The sequence below is a fragment of the Neofelis nebulosa genome, chromosome 7, assembly GCF_028018385.1.
Source record: "Neofelis nebulosa isolate mNeoNeb1 chromosome 7, mNeoNeb1.pri, whole genome shotgun sequence".
Taxonomy (NCBI): domain Eukaryota; kingdom Metazoa; phylum Chordata; class Mammalia; order Carnivora; family Felidae; genus Neofelis; species Neofelis nebulosa.
In genome coordinates, this window is record NC_080788.1 from 119156180 (window position 1) to 119183841 (window position 27662).

The 27662-nt window shown below is 43.2% G+C and overlaps 1 protein-coding gene across 3 annotated transcripts in view; it reads right to left on the reverse strand.

The window, feature by feature from the left end:
• Window positions 1-27662, reverse strand: part of DPF3 (double PHD fingers 3) — a 304745-nt gene that overhangs the window by 257664 nt on the left and 19419 nt on the right. Inside the window, exon 1 of one of the 3 annotated variants that reach the window (XM_058739557.1) lies at window positions 7982-8086. The exons of 1 other annotated variant lie outside the window; for it this stretch is intronic. In XM_058739557.1, coding sequence (XP_058595540.1) covers window positions 7982-8013 — 32 coding nt within the window. In that variant the 5' untranslated portion in view covers window positions 8014-8086. Of the gene's footprint in view, window positions 1-1482; window positions 2017-7981; window positions 8087-27662 lie in introns of those variants that run through there. One more of the 3 variants, XM_058739561.1, reaches the window with a different exon arrangement.

The following is a 27662-nucleotide window of genomic DNA, read 5'->3' on the forward strand; positions in this document are numbered from 1 at the left end:
AAAAAAATAATGCTATCTACAGGAGGGGCGAGGATAAGGAGGTTGAACTTCACGATACTATTAGCATTTGTCCCTAAGTTTATAAGGCGGGGGTTTACCATTTAGAAATGTAGTCCCTGAATTTTAAAGAGTCTAAAAATGAAGGGGCCTAGGCATATCCCCAAGAGAATTGAAAGCAGGGATTCAGACAGCTACCTATACACCCACCTTCATATCAGCATTACTCATGATAGCTTAAAGATGGACATAACCTAAGGGTCCCTCACTGGATGAGTAGATAAACAAAACGTGGTATGTACCTACAATGGAATATTATTCGGCCATTAAAAGGAAGGAAATTCTGGCACAGGCTACAACATAAATGAACCTTGAGGACATTATGTTAAGTGAAATAAACCAGTCACAAAAGGACAAATATTGTATGATTCCACTTACATGAGGTGCTCAGAATAGGGAAATTCATAGAGACAGAAAGCAGAATGGTTGTTACCAGGGACTGGGGCGGGGGGGGGGGGGGGGTGGAGGAGATGGGAGTTATTGTTTAATAGGTACACAGCTTCTGCTTGGGATGATGAAAAATTCTGGAGATGGTTAGTATCAATGGTTGCACAACATTATGAATTTACTTAATGCCACTGAATTGCACACTTTAAAACGGCTAGAATGGCACATTTACGAGTTACGAATGTTACATATACATGTTATGTATATTTGACCACAATTAGAAAAAAATTAAGGGGCTGCCTCTGTCTGCTGGAGATCAGGGTGACCATTTTGGTTTTTCTTTCATTTTGCCTAAGAATCACAATTTTGGCTTCTATGAATTCTCTGATGGGTTTTGCAACCCCCCTCTTCCTCATTTAGGCTTGGAGAAAATAATTGCCAAGGGAGTTTCCAATCAAAGGAAAGCCTGATAATAACACCCTCAGAGGAATCTGGGATATTCTGGAGGCATGTCACTGAAGGAGAGGCAGTGAATTCTAATTTAGACGCTGCTAATACCCACTTGGGTACAGTAGGCCTCTGTATATCTGCTAATCACCTCCATTCCCTCAGCAGTAACACGGGGTACGCTAGAGGAAGCTCAGTGAGACATCAGTACAGGTCCACTTCTTCAACTCTCTAATCCGACTGGTATCTGCAGCTGCCCAAATGGAAATGAAGTAAGCACTTTATTTCCATGTTAATTGGGATGGGTGTCATAGGGGAGGAGAGGACAGGTCCAGAGAGATTGTGGATAAATGAAATCCAGAGGAGAAAAATCTTTTGTTTGGTTTCCCCCTCTCCCTCCGCACATTTAAAGAAAAGAAAGGGGAAAAAAAGATTGATGTTCTCAGCAATTCCAGTCTTTTCCACCACCAAAAACTTGATCTGAGTACTTAATGAAGAGCAAAATAAGCCAATTAGTCTTCCCACTTCTCTCCCCTTTCTCCATCCTCTGGTCAGGGTGCTAAGGAGGGGAGAATCAGAAGAAAAGTCCACCTTCTAAATGGCCCATCACCTGGTCCTCAGCTTTAGGCCCTGAGAAGGGAGAGGAGTGCCATCCCGGTTAGAATCCCAAGTGGTAGCTCCATGTGGCAGGACTGGACCCGAGAAGATGAAACTAATGAAGAGTCTCCCAGTCTTAACAAATCCCCTTTAGAAACGCACTTCGAAAACAAGGAAGAATTGGAACTCTGGCCCCTAACTGTTCTCCCTGTCCTAACTGACCATAGTGAGAGCCACCAAGTTTTTAACTGAAAGGAATTTGGGCAATCAAGGTGCATCACACCCTCATCTTAATGACAAGGGATTTGCAGTTCGGAGAAGTTCTGTGTCCAAGATTGAGTAGCAAGTTGGTGGTAAAACTGAGAGCAGAGCTCAAGGTGCTGGATTCCTCTCCCAGAGCTTTTTCTCTTCCGTTGCCCTGAAGTCCTCACAGCTACAAAGACCAGCCAGTGGTGAGAAATGAACGTGGAAAAGGAACAGAGTTTGAGACGCGGCCACACAGAGAACAGGTGGAAGGGAACTGCAAAACCTCTTCTGCTGGGCCTTCCAGTCACAATGAATACGAACAGCAGGTTTTCAAAGTGAATAACAGAAACGTGCTCATTTCACAGCAACCTGAGATGACCAGTCTCCGGATTCAGAGAGGGGAGAAGAGGGTGCAAAAGGGGGATTAGACATGTGTCATCATTGTTTCTCAGGCTCACAACCAAGGCAGGGGCGGGGAGGGAGGACTCACTGTGGGCTATTTGAACCCCATTATTAGGCACTCTGAGTCTAATCCCCTCGCCCCTCCCTGCTTCCAAACACGGCCCCTCTCAGCCCTCTCCAGGCTTCCCTCTTCCCTCGCCACCCCCCACACTACTCCTATTCACAAACACGACCTAGAAATTCCCAACACAGTCTGCCCCTCTTTTCCCACCCACCCCCACCCAACACCTTCTAACCACTGCTTTTAAAACTCTGATGCAAATCACAGGCTTCAAAAACCTTCCTTGGGTGACAGTTTTACGATGCTAGCTCCATTCATCCATATGGTTTGACAGACTGTGAAACACTAGTAACGGGACCAATAAGAAAAACAAATTACAAAAACACCACAACACCTCATCTCTCCCCAGTCACTCACACAACTAAAGAAAACTTTGGAACTGGCAACAGATCATCATATCAGCCTCTCTCACTGTTAAACAATAGTCTTTTCAGAGTTCAGACCACACAGCAGTTTTATCCACTCACCTACTCCTTTCCCTTCCTGCCACCCCACCCCACCCCACCCCACCCCCAGGCCACTTTATCTTTCCTTGTTACATACCTGCATATTTGAAGATTATCTAAATCGAGGGTCATGCTTACATAGGCCCCAGCTGGAAAACGGTGGCTTCACAAAAACTATGTCAGTGGTTGTGGCATTTCTTGGCCAGGGGCTTGCCACATTTGGCTACGTTTCTGTCTTCTACTGACTTTCAGAACACTCAAAAACCACAAAAGTTACTTTGCTGAGGGTGGGACAATAAACAGACCTGGATTCTGGTGCCTTTTATGACCCAGCCCCCACCACCACTATAATCAGCATGGCCTCTCTTTGAAAACAGAAACATCAGCCTCAGTTTCCTTTCTGTTGTTGGTGCAAAACAAAGCATGCTGACCGTAGCATTTTATGTTTTGCATTGATCTGAGCAGATGGCTCTGAAACAGCTTTAGACATTATGGTCTTTCTCAGATGCATCCAAATTCCAGCTACCTGCATGATTGCAAAAAGACAGAGGAAGCAGAGAAGTCTCCAATTAAGTGGCCTCTGAATCCCAGCCCACCTAAGGATCTAAGCAGCTCCCAACCTCCCAGCCATCTCTGGATGTCCCCCAAGTTGGTCTGCAAGCCAGATAATTTTCAAAGGTTTACCCTGTGACAATGCCTCTACATGGGTTCTTGCAGAAATTAATATCCTTTATGGGTATCTCATCAAAACCAGACATTCTTCCTGATGAAAAATAATGTGCTAATAAAGTTTGGGCAATTCAAGGCTTTTTTTTTTTTTTTTTTTTTTTGATGGGCAACCAGAAGCAGATGGAGAAGGTGGTTCTTAGGCATTTGTTGGCTTAAAATATCTGAGGGTCCTTTTTCATAAGGGGCTAAAATAATGTCCATAAAAGGCTACAAGTTCACAAAGTCCCAACCTCCATATTCCCCACTTAGTACCTACCCACCCACGTTGCCCCACTCCAACAGAAAGAGCTAAGAGGAGATTAGAACCAGGAATGCAACTCCCCCCACCCTCTCTTCTCTGATATCTAAACTGAGTGCCACAGCAAGAGTGAGGTCTGGCTTATAAGTGGCCACAATTACACAACTTTCACAGGCACTGAAACCACTTTAGATTAGAATACAGTGTATCCAGATCACAGGCTGTATAAAGAGATGAAGATTTGAAGTCCATCTACACACATGACCTGCTGTTTGACCTTGGCTAAGTAAGTATGTATTTACTTCTCTCAGAATTGTGTCCTTAATAAAAAAAACAGAAATATAAACACACGCCTCCAAGCAAGGGGAACTCCTTACAAAAGAAAGTTTCAATACAATTATCTATCTGTATGTTCCCAGTTATAAGCATGACAAAACAGTCTACTGGTCTCATTCTTTTTAAACAAATAGTTGAGGAAAAGCCCTATTGGTTTATACAGAATAATTAAATAATAATAATAACAGTTATTCTTTTCTAAGCAGGCAGTTATAATAATAGATACATATGTGCATAATCAAGTCTGGCAGAAGGTGGCAGACATTCTCAGTTAAGTGCATACAAACCAGGGTTTTGATAACTTAATAAAAGAGTAAGTTGTTTAAAGTGTTGATAGCAGATTGGGGGGAGGGTGGCTTACCTGAACTAGAATATGAAGTAAGATTAGAATTTATATGAAAAGCATTGTTTCCCAGATATGCAGAAATCAACCAGGATATATTATGTAACCGACTTACACACAGACCTTTATCAAATTCATAGTTATGTTACCTGCGTGGGTTTACTTGACTACATGGCCCTTATCTTGCTTGTACATGTAAGAAATGAGGGTTACTCGCACATCTAGGCTCAGACAATGTAGCTGCTAAATTAAATAACATGTACTACCCATTTACACATCATACAAATCTATCAGTGCTTTTAAATTCTATTTGTCCAGATGTGACCGCTTGGTTGTGGGGCCACCTGCCGTGTCCTCTTTGTGATCTGATCAGTCCAGGCGGCTCCTGTTTCTGCCTCTAACACCCTGTTGGGCAGTAATAAGATGTTAAAGGCGCCAACAGAGAGAAGCCAGGCTGTCAGCTTCAGAGAGGAAGGGGGTGAAGGGTACAAGGAGGAGGAATAAGAAAGGGAGTTGAGGGAAGATCAAAGAGGTAGGAAAAAAGCCAAACTGCTAAGAGAGGAGATGTGGCTCTAGGAGCTAGGGACCCTAAGGAAGACCCCAAAGCAATGAGATTCAAATTGTGCCATCCAGTTACCCAAGCTATTGAATTATTGAATGTCCCACATGGAAAAAGCCAGTATAATGAAGAATGGTCCATACTCAGGGTAGAGAGAGCCCTACAGAGGTGTTGCATGAAACCTAAGCTTGTTTCTCCCCAGCACATTAACCTACCACCACTTTATTCCCCAATCCTAGAGGAAACCTTTGTGTGACCAGTTTCTGTAGAAGGCGTCGGTGTTGTTGGCTTTTTTTTTTTTTTAGGAAAGAGAGAGAGCCTGGGACGCACACAGAGAAAATGCTAATGTCGTTCAGCTCCGTTTCATTGTGAGGAGGGACACAAGAGGATAAAAACCTAGCTCTCCAAACCATTCTCCCTACTCCCCTCCTCCCAACGCCACCAACCATCCCTTTAGCTGGATGTGTTTCTGCGCTTTGTTCTAATTTATCCCATGCATAATTTATTTACGTGTGTATTGTTTCCCGATCAGCAACTTTTAAAAACAAATGAAATATAAAAGATGTTTTATTAAACAAGTTGTTTTTAAAAATAAAGACAGATGGTGTAGGTCTCCCAATACCAACGTGTGTGCTCCTGCCATAGGAGTTTAAAAACCGTCCGGAGTGCAGAAAGCTCGGCTGGGGGCGGGGGATGGGGGGTATTGTTTACACCTCCTTACCTCCAGGGAAAGGGGTCGAGATACAAAAAGGAGGGGCTAATTAAAAATGACCACTCAACTTCCACCTAGAAAAAGCAGCCAGGGGTGTTGTGTGCACGCTAGCGCGCGCGCGCGCGCGTGTGTGTGTGTGTGTGTGTGTGTGTGTGTGTGTGTGTGGTGACACAGAATTACAAAACATCTCATTGCAACCGTCTCTACACAAAGTACAAGTATAATAATTCAGAACTAATTCCACTAACCGGCCCGCTTCTCTGTCCCTTCCTCCACCTCTAACCCCACCCCACCCCAAACAACCTTGCCAAAAAGGCACCCTTCTGCAGTTCAAAAAACAAACAAACAAAAAAGCTGGAGCGAGCCGGGAAACCCTGGAGCGTAGAGATACTGCGCCTGCCCGCGCGTGAGCGGGCTCCAGGGTAACGAGGGTACCGCTTTCCCAGCAGGAAATAAACCTGGCGCACATGTGAAATAGATTCCTCTAACTTGAGTTTACCAGGTGGCCTCAGCCCGCCTGTGTGATTTCGGGGGGAAATGGGGAAACTGCAAATCAGCTGTGGGTTCAGTAGAAACTCACAGCATCAGCGGTGTGCCTTCGCGAGCCACCGGGAGCGAGGATGCGGCGAAGTTACGCCCATTTATTCTGCCATAAAACATTTTCTTTCTTGGGCGAAACGCCGTGGCGTTCAAGTGCAGTGTATCCGAGCTTGCGAGCGAGAACTAAAGCCGGGAGCTGCTCTGTGATCAACATCAGCTTCCAGTATCCTCTTAACTGCAGCTTTAATATATATATGTATATTTAAAACTCCGATACGGGGGACATTACTACCTTTTTCCCTGTTAGTGAGGGGAGATAAGCTGGTGCAAACACTTCCGATTCTCGTCGCGCGTTCCTTCGCGTAGGGAACCCCCCCTACGCCCCCCACCACCACCAGTGCGAATCTGCTTTTCAACTCCAGGAGGAGTCTGGGGTGCCAACGCGGTGCGCTGAGTTGAAAGAACCTGGACTGGCATCGGCCACACACCCGGGAGAATTCTGCATGAAACGCCCCCCACTTGCGCCTTCCCACCACCCCCCCCCCACTCCCTTCGCCCGCGGCTACCAGCCCAGCTGGGAAGTCCGGGTCCCAGCGGCGCGGACCCCGACCCACGTCGCGCAGCGATCGGGAGGGAGATCTCCTCTGCCAACATCATCGCCAATAGCACCCCTTTTAGAGCGACGCTAGTTTTCCGAAGCCTTCCCCGACTCCGCGATCGCGATCGGACTTGGCGGCTTAACAGTTCCACCGACTGGAAGGAAGGAGGGAAGGAAGGAAGGAAGCCAGGATGAAAAGGAGGGGGAAGGAAGGCAGGCAGGAATTGGCTGTCGGACCCAGGGACTGGTCCCCGCATGTCCTCGCCCAGCCCGCCCCCCTGCGTCCGGGATCTGGGCGTCCGCTCAAAGTCTCCCGGCGGCGGCCAGAGGCACCTGCCCCTCGCTCTGGCCGGGAGCAGAAGCCGCCGGCTCAGGCGGGGAGCCCCAAGCTGCCACTATACCCGCCTCGGCTTTTCACCCAGCGGAGGCGAGAACACCATTCATAAGACCTGCAGCTTCCCTGCCTCCAAATCAACCCCAAGTTAACCCGAGTCCTTAATTTACTACAGCCAGTTCGCCCACAAACACACACAGACACACCGGTGACCGCCCGGAGCGCCGTCACGCTCCGGGGGCTGCCCCAGCAGGAAAGCCCCGGGCAACCACCTGGGCCCCAGGGCTCCCGGGACCCACTGCTCCCCCTGCGGTCCTCCCAACTCCGGAAGGTTTGCACAAACTCCCCGCAAGCGATCGGAAGGCGTAGAGCGCCCTGCAAACTCCAGAGCTGCCACGGTCCGCTCGCCCCGGCGGACCAAGCAGCCGGGCAGGGGCTGCGGACTCAGGAGGCGCGGGGCTCAGCCAAGTGCACCCAGGCGGCCCCTGCCCGGCGCTCGCCCCCGGCTCGGCCGCCCCCCGCGCCGCGCTCGCCGCCCCGCGAGGCCGGGCACTCGGGGGACTGTGCTGTCCCCGAGCTGCCCACGACCCCCCTGTACAGCACTCGAGCGCCTGGCTCCTCTGCCGCTAACCCCTCTCGGCCAGTCCTCCAATTAAGCAGAACACAAATGTAACAATTTTCTTCTTGTTAATTGCATCTCTTGACATTTCTGCGCGTTGGGGGGAAAAAAAAAGAAGATGAAGAAGTAAGAGCTGAAAGAAAAGAGAAGCCCCGCCGCGGCTGCAGGCGCCTGCAAGCGCAGTGCATTGGCAGCGCTCAGCACGCGGAAGGCGCCTTTTTTTTCATATTGAAACCAGGCGGAATATGTACATTTTTTAGTCTTACTTACGCTTTCAGGGGGTTGTGAATGACAGTCGCCATTTTGCTACAATGTAACAGAATATTGTCTGTCTCAGAGTTCTAAAGGTTCGCTCAGGGGAAGCGGCGAGCCAATCAGAGCACGGGATACCGGCCCGCTGGCCAATTGGCGCTGCTGGTCGCCAGGTGGGCGGGGCCTGCACGTTGGTAGTTATTAGGGGAGCTGTCAAAGCCCAGAGGTCACTCCCTTTTGTAGAGCCCGAGAGCAAGCAGGTCTTAAAGGGGCAGTACCGCTCGAGCAGCTCCTGTTTGGATTTGGGAAAGTGGAGAAGCACCGGAGAGTGTTCTAGTTTGGTTTGAGTCCCTACTTTCTAAAGAATTGCAGAGAGTTTGCGCTCCTTGACAGAAATATTTAAGTACTGCCAACAAACCACTGAACCCCATTCATTAGCTTTTGGCTTTGCTGTAACGTTTTTAATCCCCCAAAGGGCAAATCTCCTTGTTCCCCTGCAAAAGTTGGAAGGCTGCCGTTTCGTCTAACAAATTACTACACGTGCCCAGCCGTCTGCTAATGCTCTGGGTCCTAAGGCTTGTTAACATTCTCATTCCCGTAGTGTTTTCTTTATCTCGGCCACCTTTCTCTCTTGGTTTCTTGGAACTGCTGCCGCCGTTCCTGGCGACTCCAGGACAGCAACTCCCCTCCTCCTGGAATGTCTCAATGTCAGGCTCGCTCCCTCCTACAGCCAGGGCTTCCGTTACGTAATGCGCGGTGGTCACTCTGCGCGGTTCCCCACTACCACCTCTTTTAATCTACAAACACCAGAAACTTCTGAAACGATCAGATTTCGGACGGCTGGGGAGCCAAGTGGGACCTGGCGCTCTGACCTTTAGGCTTAGGGATAGAGAAGGTTTAAGGAAACTTTTGGAAACGCTTCCTGCTACTAGGAAAGAGTAACTAGACAGAAGGTGTTGCCAGAGACTCTTTCGGGGAGTAGCACACGCGATTCTGGCGTCACCTTTCACTCCTTAGATACAAAGTGGAAAAAGTTTGCCAATGAAAAATCCGGTATGACCCGAGGCGTTCAGAGTCGTGTCTGCCCCCAAGTCATTGTGAACTTCTCACTGGCGAACCCCCGACAAAATTGGGAGACTTCTGTGAAGCCAGGCTTCCACTGGGCATCCGGGAAGCTCCCGGTGGATGAAAACCCACTAAATCATGAATAGGGGCCTCGTTAGCATACAGAAATCTGGCTAACATCCCAAAGTTGTTTAATCAGGTCAAATAGCTAAAATAGAGGAGGAGGGGTAAAAGGAGGAGAGGAGATGCCAAACTGCCAGTTCTTCAGGGCTGTGCCCTCTCACTTCCTTTCTCAGTGGCAATAAATAAATAAATAGATAAATAAATAAATAAATAAAGTTCCAGAACTTTCAGAGTTCAATTCCATACACTATTAGAGTTACAGAAAAACAGAACAGGGCTGACTGGGTATGTTTGTAAGGCTTGAAATTTTTAACTCCTTTTTTCTGCCTAGTTAATAGCATAGTCAAGTCCTATAGATTGCTTTGTAACTCCTTTGCATGGCATCTTGCCATTTGAAAAAAGTTACCCATTTTTCTAAAATTAAAGTTTGAAAAATCCTTTTCTTACTGATTTGTCAAGGGACTCGTTCAAAAACTAGTTGTTGGCCTGGAATGGGGTTTGACAACCTTAAAAAGCAAACACTGTATTCAACCTGCCCCAAGAACTATGATGAGTTTGAAGTATCAGCCAGAACTCCCACCATCCTCTTTGAGATATCAAAACTGCAGCAATTCAGATTGGAAGACAACAGCATATTTTAATATATATATATTTAATATATTTATTAATATATTAATATCATATTATATTAATATCATATACGTAATATATGATAAAGGAAGCAGGAAACGTAGAACCTGCTGTGCATGAGGCTTACAATTTTATAAGAGAGGGAAAACAAATTTATATTAAAAATTTAAAAAATATATAGACTCTCAGCATGTATAATCATTTACTGTGTTAAGGCCCAGATGCAGAAACCAGCATAATTCCTAACTACCTGGCACAGCTGAAAATGGCAGGTCAGATCTGTCTTCACTTTGAGAAATTTTAACTCAGAACTTAAACACTTAAGTTGCATTTTATAATGATTAAATTGCAAAAAAATAAAGAGGATTTTTTTTAATTTTATTTTTAACGTTTATTTTTGAGAGAGAGAGAGAGAGAGAAAGAGAGACAAAGGATGAACGGGGGAGGGGGAAAAAGAGAGAGGGAGACACAGAATCCGAAGCAGGCTCCAGGCTCTGAACTGTCAGCACAGAGCCCCACATGGGGCTTGAATCCATGAACCGTGAGATCATGACCTGAGCTGAAGTCCAATGCTCAACCGACTGAGCCACCCAGGCACCCCAAAACAAGATATTTTTAAAGTAGGATAGCCTTGCTTTTTATAATCTAATGGGATGTCTTTTTAAGTCTATCAGTGGAGTAACTTTTGAATAAACAGAATTGTTGTGAATTCACCTTTTATAATTCTAAGACATATAAGAGTTATTATTTTAACTTTGGTTTTTATATTATAGATCAAGATTATTTTCTACAATAAAGTGGGTTCTATCACTTTGCAAATGGCCTGATCATTCAGTGAGGCCAGATTTTCCAAATAGGTCTTAAAATGTACTGATTCCATCCCACAAAAAGGCAGAATGCTCAAAAGCAAGGAAGCTTAAAGTGGACATGTTTATTTTTATTTATTTATTTATTTTAGTGTTCATTTATTTTTGAGACAGAGACAGACAGAATGTGAGCAGGGGAGGGGCAGAGGGAGAAGAAGACACAGAATCCGAAACAGGCTCCAGGCTCTGAGTGGTCAGCAGAGAGCCTGATGTGGGGCTCGAACCCATGAACTGGGGGACCATGACCTGAGCTGAAGTCGGACGCTTAACCGACTGAGCTACCCAGATGCCCCCTAAAACGGGCATGTTTAAAGGAGACTGGAATCTTGAACAATTTTGGAGAATGTTAAGTTTTACATTAATTTTGCAAAGAAGTGTGGGCCTTGGAATCCACTTGTAGCTGGGTCATCTTGGGCAAATTTACTTAGCAACCTGAATGTTTCAGTTTCCTCATCTGAAAAATGTCAATAATAATGGAACCTACTTCATACGGCTCTTTTTCAGGACATATGTCAAGTGCCTGGCACATAGCAAGCTCTCAATTCATGCTGATTATTATTTTTCATAGAGATGTTTAATTATTTGCTGATGGCATAAGGAATGTAGGGAATCTGAATAAAAAGACACAACAAAAGGTAAAATGTCTATCAAGTTTAATTTTTTAAATTCACTAACTCAAGAAAATTAAGCACAGAACAACTTTCATAACAAAATAATAGGACTACTTCAGTTAGGAGTCATATAACTACGGAAGCCCCCAAAATGTCTTCTTGCTGATTGTGCTATCAAGACACCTTTAAAATCCCATCTCTAAAGCTCTATAGATATTCTATAGAAATATAGATATAGATATTCTCTATCGATATAGATTTAAATACACTCCATCTTCCCCCCATCCCTTTCTATTTCTTTCTTTCTAATTTTTTTTCTTTTTTTCTTTTTTTAGTATAGTTGCCCACCTCTTTCATCTTGATTTAGCTGGTTGGGTAGCTTAATTTGGAGGTCAGAGTGGGCCTGGAATAACCAATCTCCACCCCACCTGGAGAGTCAAGAGCTATGCTCTCCAACATGGGAGCCATGAGTCGCATGTAGCTACAAAGCACTTGAAATGTGGCTAGTCCAAATGGAGATGGGTGGTAACTGTTAAGTACGTACCAGATTAAATAGTACAAAAAAAAAAAAAAAGAATGTAAAATAGCTCATTAATGATTTTCGTATTGATTATACATTAAAATGACATTTTTTTGGATTTACTAGGTTAAGTAAAAAATGTTATTAAAGCTAATCTCACCTGTTTCTTTTTACTTTTTAAATGTGGCTATTAGGAAATCTAAAATTACTTACGTGGCTGGTGTTGTATTTCTATTGTATAGCATTGCTCTAGACAGTGTGTGTGACCAGGGAAAGGAGGAGGAAGGCTTTCTCAATCATGTTAATCCATCTTGTGGAGCCTGTTCTCAAATTCAGCCTTAACATCAGTTAGCAAAACTCCTTGGCCCAGCTCAAGTATGTGTTCAGCACCACCATCCAAAGGAATATTTGGGGGTGTGGCCAAGGACCCAAGGACCCAAACCACAAGGGGCACCCAAATCCATTTTCTCTTAAAAAGTTTGAGGGCTGTTTCAGCAGACAACGAGTCAAAACTGTGAGGAGATGCCCATGCAGAAGCAGGGAAGAATGCCATTTCTGTAACAAGTCTTGGCCTTTGCAGCTGACTTTTTTTAAGCACATCAAAATAAGAGAGAGAGAAGGGAAGAAGATGCAGAAATCACCAAGAGCCAAAGAGTTCGTTTGAAAGAGGAAGTGTGCCACAAAAGCTATCCAAAATAAATGCAGTACCTAACAGTCTCCGGGAGCTGAGGAGTTTTAAGTCCTGTGAGAGCTTAAAAAATAAGAACAAACTCACCATCAATCCCTCTATTCATTCATCTGCAGAACAATCAGTCATGGCCTTGGCGGTCGATGGGCCATGCAGGTTCCCTGAGATCCAGAGCTAGCTCTGGTATGTTCTAGACACCAAGCTGAAAAGGGGGTATCAGAACTATCATCTGGTTTTCTCTCTGCTTGGGAATGTGGGTGGGAAGGTCTTACTCCCTTCACAACATCTCAAAGCACAGAAGAAAAAAAGTCAAGTTCTGGGTGTGTGAGATGCTCCTAGGGCTAGACCTCTGAAAGCTCTTATTTCAGAGTAAAGCCAAAGTAGAAACCAATGCTTGCTGCTTCCCACTAATTCAGTTCATTCATTCACTCATCCATTGGAGGCTCTCTTTGAGGGAGGCATTGTGCTAGGCACAGGTGGCGAAATAAAAATAAACCAGACAGGGAAAAAACCCGCAAAAAGCAATTCCCATCCATCTGGAGACAGAATAAAGATAGTAGGCCCAACCCTACAAGCAAGCAGAGTAATTACTTGATGTGACTTAAAAGGGAAAAGCAGCCTGCCCAACCAGGCTCTCCTTTTCCTGGCACAGTGCCCATAATCCCAGTGGATGCATCCTTGGGTGTTTATTGAGTGTATTCACTTCTTTGGGTTTTCAAGGTTTCGTGGTATCGAGATTTTCACAAATTGGTCTAAAACAGGGGAGAAGTGATATATGTCAAAGAACCTTAGTGGAGAGAGAGAGTACTTCCAACATTGCAGGGGAGGGAAAGGCTTTGTGGAGATGGTCACATTTAATTTGGACCTTGGTTGGGTAGACGTTAGAAATGAGCCAAGGAATGAAACGCTTTTCAGACCCAAACCATAACCTAAAGACAACTAATTCATACAGCAAATATTTGCAAGTTCCCTACCCTGTGCCACCCTGCCTCCTCTATGCTGGACCTTGGGATACAGAGAGACCGAAGACAGTTCCCACCTTTAAAGGTGAGGGAGGGAGAATGCAGAGCCATGAAGCAGAGGAACAGGGGGCACTGTGGGATTGGATGACGCACACTGACCAGACAGGAAGGTCAGGGTTGTCTTCACAGAAGTGATGCCTGAGCTGAGTCCTGAATGCCCTGTAGGAGGAAAGATGTCCCCACGGAAGCGGCAGCATGTATAAAAGCCCTCGGGGAAGTGAGAGAGAGCGTCATGATTTCAGGGGATCCCTTTGGTAGGCAGGTAGTTGCAGGGGTATGGGTGAGACAGAAAAAGCTGGAGAGACAAGCAGTGGGTGCCAATGCTAAGACGTGCAGAGTTTGATCTGGAAGGCAATCAGGCAACACTGAAAGATCTTAAGCTAGAGGTGGAAATGAAGAGGCTGCCTTTTTAGAAAGCGCTTTTCTTCAGCAGTGTGACCATAAACTGGAGGGAAGCTGAGCTGGAGGCCTGGGAACCTGTTAAGCAGCTGTGGCATGGGGGTGGAGATGAGGGGCAGGATCAGGGATTTCTAAGGAAGTAGAACGTGCAGAACTTGGTGGCAGGCACGCTGTGGGCTTGAGGGAGGTGGAGGGCCCAGGATAATGCCTGGTTTCTGGCTTCTGGGAAAGGACACCAGTCAGCTCCAGTTGCCCAGAGAAACATGAAGTCAAAGCCAAGGCCCGAAGACTGGAGGCCAATGAAGCATTGAGACGTTCCATTGTGGGAGGGGGGCTTGCCTTACTAGAATACCTTAGTCCCCCATCCCCTAATTGCCCCCTGAAATTGATATAAATCTCTTCCCCTGGCAGAACAGTGACCTAGGCTGGGATTCTCTCAAGCCCCCCTCCTCTGGCTCTTTCCTTGAGCTGAATGGATTCCACCTTGTATCAAGGGCCTCTTCCAAATCCCTTCCTACTAATCCCACCCTTTCTTTCAGGGCATGCTCTGAATCGGCTTAAAGGACTCTCCCTCCCGGGTAGTTGCATCTTAATAGGGGACTCTAGGACACCCCGAAACCTTCACAAGGAGGGGATCAAGACTTCATGAGACACATGGTATACACACACGTGCATGCGCACACAAACACACACACACACAGGCACACACAGGCACACAGAAGCAATGACTTGATTAGAATCTCATGCACCAGGAAAGACAGCGAATGAGATATGTTGATACAGAAGCTTTCTCCACTCAGATCACACAGAGTAATCACAGTCTACTCTGAGGACCAGCCCAGCTCCCTTTTCTCCCTCGCTAATGCTAGACAATTGTAAGTGCGCCTCGGTTCTTCTTCCTGGTAGAGCCACTGGTTATAGAGCTCTTGCCGTGTCTATTTTTCTACAATAGCTAACTCCTCTCTCTTATACCCTCCTCTACCTGCCAATCCAAGTCCCCCCATGTCCCACCTACATGGACACCGGATCTGAAATTCTGCCGCCAACCAGACAGGAAGGGCAGGGCTGCCTTCATAGCTGCTTCATTGCCTGGCAGCTACTGCATCCTAAATCAAAGCAACTGGCAAGGTCCTCCCACAGAGAAGGACAGCATGGAGCAAAGGGGGAAAAAATCCCACCACCATGGGGAGGGACTGGAACCACGTTTGGACCAAGACATACATGAACCAATTTCTCTTAAGACTGAGTCCACGTGTAAAGAAATAAATTAACCCCCTTAGGCGTATCCTGGGAAAAGAAACTTCTTTTCATCTGCAAAAGTGGCTGCCCCAAGAGCCCCCCAAAAGGCCTGTCTGTAGGGTATTTCTTTAAGTATGGTGACACTTCCGAGGCACCTGTCTCTCTCACTCACAACATTTATGTGACCTCAGGCTTCTACTCTGTCATTAGGCAGGGCTCATCCAGGAGAAGTCTGAAAGCCAAGTGCAGGAGAACGCGTTAAGTCTGGTTGTTCTGCAGATATTTACGCCACCATATAAAAATAGGTGTCCACAAGCAGGACAGATGGACGGAAGCCACAGGACCTAAAATGTCCCACATTCTGGCAAAGAGGGGGACTGAGTCCTGCTGAATTGCATGCAGCAGGTGTTTTCTATTCTCTGACAACTCTAGGTGGTGAACTCTGGTCTGCCTAGCTGCAAAAGGACAACTCTGTGTTTGTTCCACTCAAGAGGGCAGAGGGAGGTGGTGAGAAAATGTTCCTGAGGTCCACAGAGGGCCCCGAGCAATTTAAAAACACCTAAGCCTACAGGGGCAGGCACCCTGATGACAACTTCTCCAATGCGGCTTTGGATTCTGGGACAGAGGCACAGCCCAGGAGGGTCTAAGACCTCAAAGAAAACAGTGATAGAGGAACCGAGCAAGGAAATGAGTGAGGCAGACTTCTGGGAGAGGAGACGAAATGGATGCAGTTGGTTCTGGTAAAAGAAGTAAAGTACAAATCCAATGAAATGGGATTATTAAGGTCTAGGCAAGAAATGAAATTTATTTTGGTACCTGGATTCCCAAAGTCACCATATGTTCTCGTCCTCTGTTCTCACCAATCAACTTATTTTATCCCTGTTCAACAGGCAAAAATTTGTATCATCGCCATATTGTAATAGTTGGAACTCCGTGACAATTCTGAAAAACAGGGCTATTTTCTAGACATGAGTGGGCTCAATAACGATGACTCTGAAAGCCATCATGTTTCTAGAATGGCTTTTCATAAAGCTGATATTAAATATTTTAACCTCATCTATTCCATAGCTTGAATGTGAACCTATGCAGATTAAATGGATCTCAAATTCGTCACTTACTACTTTTGGCTTTTGCAGAGTTTTATCCACAGCTATATTAAAATACTTCGTTCCTCAAAAAATTAAAAATAGTAATGCCATATGATCTAGTAATTCCATTACTGGTATTTACCCAAAGAAAATGAAAACACTAATTTGAAAAAGATACATGCCACCCCTATGTTTACTGCAGCACTGTTTACAATAGCCAGGATATGGAAGCAGCCCAAGTGTCCATCGATAGATGAATGGATAAGGAAGATGTGGTGTACACACACACACACACACACACACACACACAATGGAATATTACTGAGCCATTAAAAAAAAGAACAAGATCTTGCTATTTGCAACAACATGGATGGACCTGGAGGGTATTATGCTAAGAGAAATAAGCCAGACAGATAAAGACAAATACTCTATGATTTCACTCATACGCGGAATCTAAAAAACAAAACAAATGAACGGACATAGACTAATACATATGGAGAATAAACTGGCGGTTGCCAAAGGAGAGGTGGCTGAGATGATGAGTAAAATAGATAAGAGAGGGAGAAATACTTATATTTTAGTGTCTCTCATTGTCCGTCTCCCTATCCCACGAAATGTGGAAGGCAGGTGTGGTAACTTTAAATCTCCTCAGCCTGGCCCAGGGCCTAGCAGATGGTTAATAAGTGGTAGATGAAAGAATAAATAAAAACATAAATAACTACATAGTGATTTAAAAAAAAAAAAAAACCCTCTACTTCACACTCACTAGGATGACTAGAATCAAAAAGGCAAGTGACACCAAGTGTTGACAAGGATGTGGAGAAATCAGAACCTTCACCCAGTGCCGGTGGGATTATAAAATAGTCCAACTGCTTTGGAAAATAATCTGGCAATTCTGCAAACAATTAAGCCTAAGTTACCACATGACCCAGCAATTCCACTCCCAGGTATATATCTAAGAAGAGTAAAAACATACGTCCACACAGAAATTTGTACGTGAATGTTCACAGTGGCCTTATTCCTAATGGCCAAAAGTGGAAACACTTAAATATCCATCAACAGATGAATGGACAAATAGGCAAATGTGGTATATGCAGACCATAGAATATTATTCGGCCATAAAAAAGAATGAAGGACAGATAGGTGCCACAACGTACATGAATCCTGAAAACACCACATTAAGCAAAAAAAAAAAAAGCCAGACACAAAAGGCCACCTACTATATTATTCTATTCCTGTGAAAATCCAGAATAGGGAAATCCATAGAGACAGAAAGTAGATTAGTGGCTACTTAGGGCTGGATGTGAGGGTAGGTATAGGGAGAAAGGAGGTGACAGCTAAAGGGTCCAGGAATTCTTCTGGAGGTGATGAAAGTATTCCAGAACTGACTGTGGGGATGACTGCACATAAACTGTCAATGTGCTAAAACCCACTCAGTCATACACCTTGAATGGGTGAATTGTATGGTATGTAAACTATATCTTAATAAAGCTGTTTTTGAAATATCTCCACTCATAATAAATGCCAAGCTAACTTGCTAATCCAGACATTTCTACGGTCATTTTCTCCTTGAGAACTGCAGGAGACATGTTGAAATCCTAGACTACAGGAGGAAATTCAATTTCCAACCTGGTGATTCTATATTCATGTTAGCCTCTTGTTTCATACCAAGTAACACAGAAATTCCTTGCCCTGAAAAACTCAAAATGTGAAAGCTATAACTATGACCAAACAAATGAGCTCATTGACAGAGATTCTGAAAGCCTTCGGGTTTCTAGGAAGTCTTTCAATAAAGTCAAAGCTAAGTGTTTTAATCTTGCATATTCGCCACTCTGGGGTGATTCCTAAAGTGAACTCTCATAATAAAAGGGCTGAACAGAGAAACTGCTTTACCTAAGGACCAAAGCGACTCTTATCTCAACTTTGGCTTCTTTTTAATTCTGAAATATAATGGGGGTAGGAGAGGCAATATCATCCAAATTGAGGTCCATTTGCATGTTTATATTGTCGTTAGCTAGTTTTTATCATGCATGGTGAATTTTGGTTAAACTTTCCCATGGTAAAGCCAATGAGCATGACAAGGACAAGGAAGGATACAAGCGGAAACTGATGACAATACCAAAGAGGATGAAGGTCTGAGTAAGAAGGGCAGTACAGAACAAAGCAAATCAGAAAATCTCAGAACTGGATCCTGGCTTGACTATTTACAAAGTACACCATCCCCCCCCCCCCCCACTTAATCCTGATCCTCAGTTTATTCATCTGCAAAATGGGGAGATTGGTACCAGCTTTTAAGGGTTGTTGTGAGGAATAGATGTGACAGTGCAAGTGGCATAAAGGAAAAGCAACTGACACATAGTGAGCACTTGAGAAATACTCCTCCCTTCTCCCGAGATAGAGGATGGAAGACTGAGTACTGGTTGGTGCTTAAGAGGTACAAAAAAAGGAAAGAACAGAAGATCTGGAATGGAGGAGTTAGGTGGAGTCCGGAGTTAAGAGAATGTGCTCCGTTAAATCAGCTGAAGCCAGAAAATCCTGGGCCAAAATGGGAGGCCCCTTGCCTGTACCCAAGGGGAAAGGGCATTGGATGAAATAGCGAAATGAGAGCCGAATTGGCCTGTCGGTAAATTCTTTGAATTTATACAGGAGTCCCTCCCTTCAAGAATTTTTTGGAATATCATGGAACTAGACGTGGGGTATGGTAGACAGCAACAGGATGTGATTAAATGTCATATTCAGGGTGTGCCGTTACTAACAAATTATTCACTGTTAACAGGGATATTTCCAAAGTCCGGATTTTAAGGAAACGAACGTCTAGTCCACGTTAGAATCTCTCCTTCATTTGACATCCCATTAGGAGGAGAATGGCGTCGTGCAACCGTTCTTTACTGAAAAGAGTAAAACCAAAGTCTTGAAATAGTGCACAAAATCTCAGTATCCAAATTTGTTACTGGCAATTGGCCGCCCTCTAGCGTCAGCCAGTGGAGAAGGCACCTTCGAAAGCCATAAAACAGGGAAACCCTGCAGGGTTCCAGCTCTGGAAGAAACTGCCAAACACAGCAATGTTCACATGGATACCTCGAAGGCAAAGAAAAAAAAAAAATGAAAACGCAACAGTATGACACAATTGAGTCCTTTTTTCGTGATGTTCTGGAACATAGTAGAATTCACAAGATTTTGCTGAATGAGTGAATGGCATTAGGTCCATGGCAAAGAGTCCTGGATTAATGCCACACCAGGGCATTTACATGTAATGAATACACCACCTGTCTAACTGATGCAGCAATGGAAAACTTGACCGTTTGATTTTAGGATACTTTCTGAGTGATACAGTTGAGTAAGAAGTACAGCTGGGTCACCTGGTTGAAATTAAGGAAACTGCTCCACTGGGTCAACCAAAATGTGCTTGTCATAAAAACAAGTCGTCCTTTCCTCTCTAAGCCCTGGTGAGTCCATCTGCAGAGTGGGGAACATGGTTTGCCTCTGAGAAAAGATTACCCATGATCCCACATACTGTTAGAGCAGTAAAACGTACTTGATTTATTTATCACCCATGCTGAGTCAGGTGGAAAAAACATGCTCAGTTCTATAGCCAAAGCTGTTTTGGCATCAGATCTGTTATTACACTGAGAGGAGAAGAAAAAATTAACCACACAGACTTACCTCAAATTGCTTGCCAGTCCAGTTTCTTTTGTTATTGTTATGCAGTTACTTATATTCAGTATATTCGACATAATATGCAGCAACTATTTCCCAGGCTATGCCAACGTAGCCCAAAAGGATTGCAAGTCTTAAGAGAGGTTTAAAAAAAAAAAAAAAAAGGCCCTAGCATGCAACGATCCACTTTGATCAAAGTGCCTGGATTTCTGGGAAAGCCAGCAATGTTATTGGGACCTGCATTCCCCCTACTTGGAAAGACATGCCCTGTACAATTCCAATGCAAATGTATGATATGGCACCATGCTATTTTCTTCGCTTACAAAATCTGCAACACCTTCTGTTTCTTCCTAGGCGAATGGCAGCCTATTATACCTACATATTGTATCTACAGCCTGTATTTATGTCCCCTGAATGGTCGATTACTTGAAATGGAACATCCACGCAGAACTGCCTGAGATGCTGTTTTACAGACCAAGCCTGCCCTGCCTTTTGGAAAATCCCCAAAAGCCCTACCTAATGACCATTGATGCTTCCGATGAATATGTGGCCTAGAAGTCACAGACAGATTTATGCCTCAGACACTCTGGTGAGAGGTGCCCAGAGCACAGGCTATGAAAACTCAAATGATCATTCCCCATGTGCTTTCTAGGACCAAGAGGATAAAGGGAGACCAGATGCCTTAAGTGCCTCAAGGGCACATGGTATCCCGGGAAGGGGGTATAAATACCTGGTCCCCAGATAAAATCCCTTAGGAGAGGGTGCCAAAGAGGCTGGCACTTACTCGACATTTCCAAAAGTGAGGCAGACAGGTGAGCATTGGGAGTAAAAATTCAGGCTACCACTGGCCACCACATTTAACTGGTTACTATTTTAAGTAAGGACTACAAGGAACGAGGTCAGAGAGGGGCAGAGTCCTCCAGCATCCGCTCTGCACTCATACAATTGTCATTAGGCACCAGGGTGCTTTTCAAATGTGGGAGCCCTGCAGGGGGGTTCTTTTTCTGGCTCACAGCTAATGCAGAGGAATGAGGCCTTCTCTTCTCCAACCTTCTTTTCAGGGCTCCTGACCTTCCCACACCAGGAGTGCTCTCCCAGTGGGTGGGTCAAAATAGCTTATCCAGAGCTCAGGGAGGGCGAAGGAGACAGAAAGAGTATGGCATTCGAAGACTTTGCTGTCAGAGCTATAGAGGTCATACAGGTGGTGGGACATTTTAACAAGATGAAACGAAACACCAACCCCAAAAGCAAAACTCCTTAACTCATCCTCATCACATGATCCTTTAAAGGGTTCTTTTTTTAATTATTAGGAAAAGACATCCTTGGCAAAAACTGCTGGATATCCCAATAAAGCTGTACTTTCTCTGTGTCCTGTCCCAAGCCGAGAATGAGCCACACCTGATTTTATTGAAAAACACGTTTGTTTTTAAAAATCAAAAGTATTGTTGGGGCGCCTGGGTGGCGCAGTCGGTTAAGCGTCCGACTTCAGCCAGGTCACGATCTCGCGGTCCGTGAGTTCGAGCCCCGCGTCAGGCTCTGGGCTGATGGCTCGGAGCCTGGAGCCTGTTTCCGATTCTGTGTCTCCCTCTCTCTCTGCCCCTCCCCCGTTCATGCTCTGTCTCTCTCTGTCCCAAAAATAAAAAATAAAAAACGTTGAAAAAAAAAATTTTTTTAAAAATCAAAAGTATTGTTAATATCCTATTAAATCACTAAGTGTCATTAGAAGGTGACTATAAGTGACTGTTGATTTAATTCTACCATCAAAATAGAATACAGTGCCCTCAGGTTCACAGTGTTGGGTGAAGTATCATACACAAAGTAATTCATACAGCATGTCAGAATCTTACACCACATCAATGCCTTATATTATAAGCCATTCCCAAAACAAAACAAGTGCTTCCTATGTAAGCAGTCGAGCCCAACCCCAACCGATGAGAAAAGATTAATGACAGTAATAGTGATAATAATAATAAAAGCAACACTTAGATAGCACTTCCCAAGAGCAGGCACCGTTCTAAAGCATTTTCTCCATCTTAGCCCATTTAAACATACTCTCAGCACCCCCATTTTACAGGCAGGAAAGATTGCCCTCACTTTCTCGGTTTGTAAAGGAACAATTGGGTAAAAGTGAACCCATACTAACTAGCAGCCTCGACTTAAAACTAGGTCAACACCCATTTCCTATTCTCTAAACTCCAGTGCAAATAACTCTCCTCTCAAGTCCAAAATGAAAAAATGAATTTCACCCCCAAAAGCTGGGTTTATAATATCACATAATGCTATTTTCATTAGCCATCTGAAAAGTAAGGAGCAGACCTCCTTCTCAAATGGCTAAAACCATACCCTTCAAGGCAGCGGGCAACAACACTAAGCCAGTGCCCCCAGCTGCTGGAGAGGCCTGCCCACCTTTTACTTAAACTGCTCTTTCCCCTCCCGTGGCCCTCCCATCCACACCATGTCCTCCTATGAAGAAAAACCAAACACCAAAATATCAAACATCTACTCAAAGTTTTTAAAAGTTTACAAAAGGCAGCAAATAATTCTGCTGACACAGTGAAACCATCAAAAAGATGTGCCGTAACATATATATGGGCGACTTTCAGCGTTTTCCCAACTGCCCCGTAATTTGTGATGCGGGTAATACTTCAGAGCAACAGACATTCACTTGGTTCATTCTTTTGCATCGCTTTTTCAAGTTGAGTCCCCTCGAGCCAGCTATAAATAAGAATGTGTGTATTACTGAGGCATATTAGTATTAGGAGTTTGGGGTTTATTTGGTTTTTGCTGTTATTTCATTTTCAAAATGAAAATAAGTTCATCTTCTTCCTGGATATAAAAATAACACATGTCCATTTTAAAGAATCAGAACAGTACACAAAGAAACAATCGTGAAAATGAAAGTCTCCTGAAATCTCACCATCCTAACCAGTAACACTATGTACACACATAGTCACACACACTTATGCACAGATATTTCCACAATCTTACATGAATGGGATTATATCACACCTGCTGTTTTTATCACGGGCAACTCTTCTCTTCTTTTCCTCTCTCCCCCTAACATTAACTAGAGTGTGTCCGTGTAGATTTCCCTTTGTTATCATACACATATACATATACATATACATATGCATATACATATACATATTCATAGACACCCACATATATAGGGAGGCTTTTTGTTCTGCTTTTTACCATAATGGAATCATATTACACTCATTTTGCATCTTGCTTTTCTGACTCACCAATATCTCATGGAAATCTCTCTCAGACATCTGGTAAGGCTATAATTCATTTCATTTAATAGCCATGTAATATTCTATGGAGTAATATATTTTAATTTTTCAGCCATTCCCTGATTAATGGCCATACACCATGTTTCCAGTTCTTGGCAGCTACAAACAGTCCTGCAATAAACATTCTTGCACACATGTCCTTACAAATTAGCACTTTTATTTTTATGGAATAGATTCCTAGGAGTAGGATTCTAGGGTTAAGGGGAATATGTATTTTTAATTTTAATAGATAGTGCCAGATTGCCTTCCAAAAAGGCTGAAACGCTTTACAGCTCCAATATGTGAGAGCACACTTCCCCCCACAACACTGTTGGCAACAGGTATTACAGCTCTTTTTAAGTTTTTGCCAGTGTGATGGCGTAGAAAGCAATATTTCGTCATGAACTTGCATTTCTCCGAATCTGAACTACAGCATGCATTGTGCAATATGTGCATAGTTCGTTGGGGCTGAAATCCAGCCCTCAAATGGCTTGCAAAACCAAGCGTCCTGGCTGCGTTCAGTGCAGAGGAAGGACCTTTTCTAGTTTATAGGAAGGTGCTGCCAACGGCCCTGTCCTGACCTCAAGAAACTGGAGGATCTTTCTGTGTGGCAGTTGTACGGCAGGATATTTGGACTTGCTCTTCTGTGAATTTTCTCTTTATAATCAATTGCCCATTTTTCTATGGCATTATTTAATATTTTTCTTGTTAACTTACAAGAATTGAAATTTGTAAGGATAATTTTATAGAAATTAATTCTTTGACTAACCATTTCCATTACACAGATGGTAGCTAGTATTTGTCCCTTAACTTTACTTACGGCACCATTTAGGATATGAAATTTTTTTTCATCTTTTTATTTCCTTTTAATTTTTTTTAATATTTACTTATTTTTGAGAGAGAGAGTGCGCATGGGGGAGGGCAGAGAGAACGGGTACAGAAGATCCAAAGCAGACTCTGCACTGACAGCAGTGAGCCCAATGCTGGGCTCAAACTCTCGCACTGGGAGATGTGACCTGAGCTGAAGGTGGCCCTGATTTCTTCCATCTTCAAATCAAATATATTTATCTTTTCCTTTATAACCTCTGGGCTTCCAGTCTTATTTAAAAAGACCTCTTCCATCCTTAGAAAACACATGTAGTCTTCTAAATTATCTTGTAACATATATATTTTATTTTTTACAATTATCTTTTTTTCCATCGGTAATTGACTTATGCATATGAAGTAAGATAGGAATCCAAATTTACTTTCTTCCAGCAGGATAACCAATTGAACTCACATCATTTTATTTATTTATTTTTAAGATTTTTTGTTTTTTCTTTTTTTTTTTTTTTTTTTTTTTTTTTTATTTATTTTTGGGACAGAGAGAGACAGAGCATGAACGGGGGAGGGGCAGAGAGAGAGGGAGACACAGAATCGGAAACAGGCTCCAGGCTCCGAGCCATCAGCCCAGAGCCTGACGCGGGGCTTGAACTCACGGACCGCGAGATCGTGACCTGGCTGAAGTCGGACGCTTAACCGACTGCGCCACCCAGGCGCCCCAAGATTTTTTGTTTTTTCTTAAGTAAACTGTATGCCAAGCACGGGGCTTGGACAGGGTACAGGAGATGAAGAGGCACATACTCCACAGACTGAGCCACTCAGGTGCCCCAAACCCACATCATTTTAAAAAGTATTTCATCCGGGGTTCCTGGGTGGCTCAGTTGGTTAAACAGCGGACTCTTATTTTAGGCTCAGGTCATGATCTCACGGTTCATGGGCTCCGGCCCCACATCGGGCTCTGCGCTGATAGCACGGAGCCTGCTTGGGATTCTCTCCCTCTCTCTCTGCCCCTCACCCCACTCATGCTCTCTCTCTCTCTCTCTCACAAAATAAATAAATAAAATAAATAAATAAATTACAAGTATTTCAACCTCTGGGGCACCTGGGTGGCTCAGTCTGTCAAGCGTCCGACTCTTAATCTCAGCTCAGGTGTTGATCTCACCTCAGGCCTTGACCTCAGGGTCATGAGTTCAAGTCTGGCATTGAGTTCCATGGTGGGTGTGGAGCCTACTTTAAAAAAAAAAAAAGTGTTTCATCCTCTCTTTACTGAATTCAAATACTTCCTTTATTATATATTAATCTCTCATATGGTCCAGTTCTAGAATCTCAATTTTCTTCCACTCTTCTAATGATTCCTAGACCAATATCAATGCCTACACCAATAAGTTCTTATATCTGATATTTTTTTTCCCATGGTATGTCAGTTATTCTTTGTATAAAGTTGAAGGTTATTTTATCTCATTCAGAAAAAACCTATGAGCATCCTAAGTGGAATTGTATTAAATGTGTATATTATTTTGTGGAGCATTGAAATTTTAAATATTACCTCCATATCCAAGAACATGATAGGACTTTGCATTTATTCAGATCTTCATTTGTGTTTTTACCATAATATTTTGTAGTTTTCTTTATATAATTTCTGTGTCTTGTTAAATTTATATCTAAGTATTTCATTATTTTTATCGTTGTTACAAATGCAATACTCTTTTTCCATTTCCACTTTCTTTTAAGATTTTATTTTTAAGTAATCTCTACCCACAACATAGGGTTCTAACTCACAAACCCTGAGATCAAGAGTCACTTGCTCTACCAACTGAGCCAGCCAAGCACCCTGATCTTTAAACTTACTTAAATTCCATTCCCGTTACCAAATTATCTTATTAATTCTTGTACCTTTTTTTTTAATAGAGGCTGTCAGTTTTTCTAGATATGTAATCATATCATCAGGAAAACAACGATAGCTTTTCTGTTGTCCAATTTGCCAAATTATAATAGTGATTTTAATGGAAATTATTTCCACATTTCACCATACAGGACATTATTTGCTTTTAGTTTTTGGTACATAGCCTTTGACATATTTGTTTCACTCTGTTACTATTTTCTTAGGGTTTTTATTAGGAATGAAATCAATTTTATCAAATGCATTTTTAGCATCTATTATAGGATTGCATAGTTTTTCCTATTATCTAAATCATGAATTTTATTGAAAAGTCCTGATACGGAATCACCTCAAGAAAGCCTTCCCGGTCCTGGTATATCAGGGGTGGGTACTTTCATTGTTTTGTTGTTGTTTTGTTTGTTTATGTATGTGTGTGTATCCTTGATAAACTAGGTTCTTTTTGCTAGATTCTACTTGCTGGTATCTTATTTAGAGTCCCTGCAAATATACATTCATTAGTGAGATTGGTCTATAATTTTCTTTTGTACTACCTTTATCAGGTTTGGGTTGTAAAATGATGCTGGTTGTAAAACAATTTGAAGGGTTTTGATTTTTTCCTGCAGTTTGGAATATATTAAATAACTTTAGAATCATCCATTCTCTAAAGGTGAGATAAAAATGAGCTTTGAATCTACCTGGTCCTCTTTTTTAATGGTAGATTTTGAATCATCTTTCTGATTTCTTCTAGGGTAAGTCATCTGTTCTGCTTTTTCATTTCTTCTTGGGTCAAATTTGATAGTAGTTTAATAAGATATCACCCATTTTCTCTGGGACTTCCAATTTGCTGCCATAGAGTTATATGTTGCAGTCTATCAAAAGTCCTTAATCTTTTTCTGTTTGTTACTATGATCATGTTTCCCCTCTCATTTCTAAACTAGTCTATTTTTGCTTTCTTTTTTTTCCCCCCTTCAAGCACCTCAAACCAAATGTATACAAGAAATGGATACATCATTATAAACCACATTCAACACTATATTTTTCTAAAGATAAATAAGTGCATATGATATGAAACTTAAAAGGTAAAAAAAAAAAAAAAAACCCAGTAGAAAGTAATTCTTCCTGGTCTTGTCCTCTGGCCATTCAGCAGCCCTCCTAAGACACAACCACTGTAGGGTGGCTCTTTTTCTCACTTCTTGAGATGAATGCTTATCCTACTAATTTTTCATCTTTCTTCATTTTTAACACTTAAGTATAAATTTTCCACTAAAAGCTGCTTTAGCTGCATCCTGGGATTTTAATGTGTTTGTTTTTTACATTATTAATTCAATTTTTGAATCTAATGTCCACTGTAATCTCTTCCTAACCCATATTTAAAAACGTACTTTTCGGGTCGCCTGGGTGGCTTGGTCGGTTAAGCATCCGACTTCGGTTCAAGTCATGATCTCACAGTCTGTGAGTTCAAGCCTCGCGTCGGGCTCTGTGCTGACCGCTCAGAGCCTGGAGCCTGTTTCAGATTCTGCGTCTCCCTCTCTCTCTGCCCCTCCCCTGTTCATGCTCTGTCTCTCTCTGTCTCAAAAATAAATAAACGTTTAAAAAAAATTAAAAATAAAATAAAATAAAACGTACTTTTCATTTAAGTTATAGATACATTCTTTTTCTCAATTATTTACTCTTTCCTAACCTGTAGTAGGATAATAGTTGCCCAGTGACTTTCGACTTGACCACGTGGCTTTCTTGGGCCAACAGATGTTACATCTACTGTACATCTGAGCAGATGTACAGACCGTTCCTGACTTACGATGGTTAGACTTACAT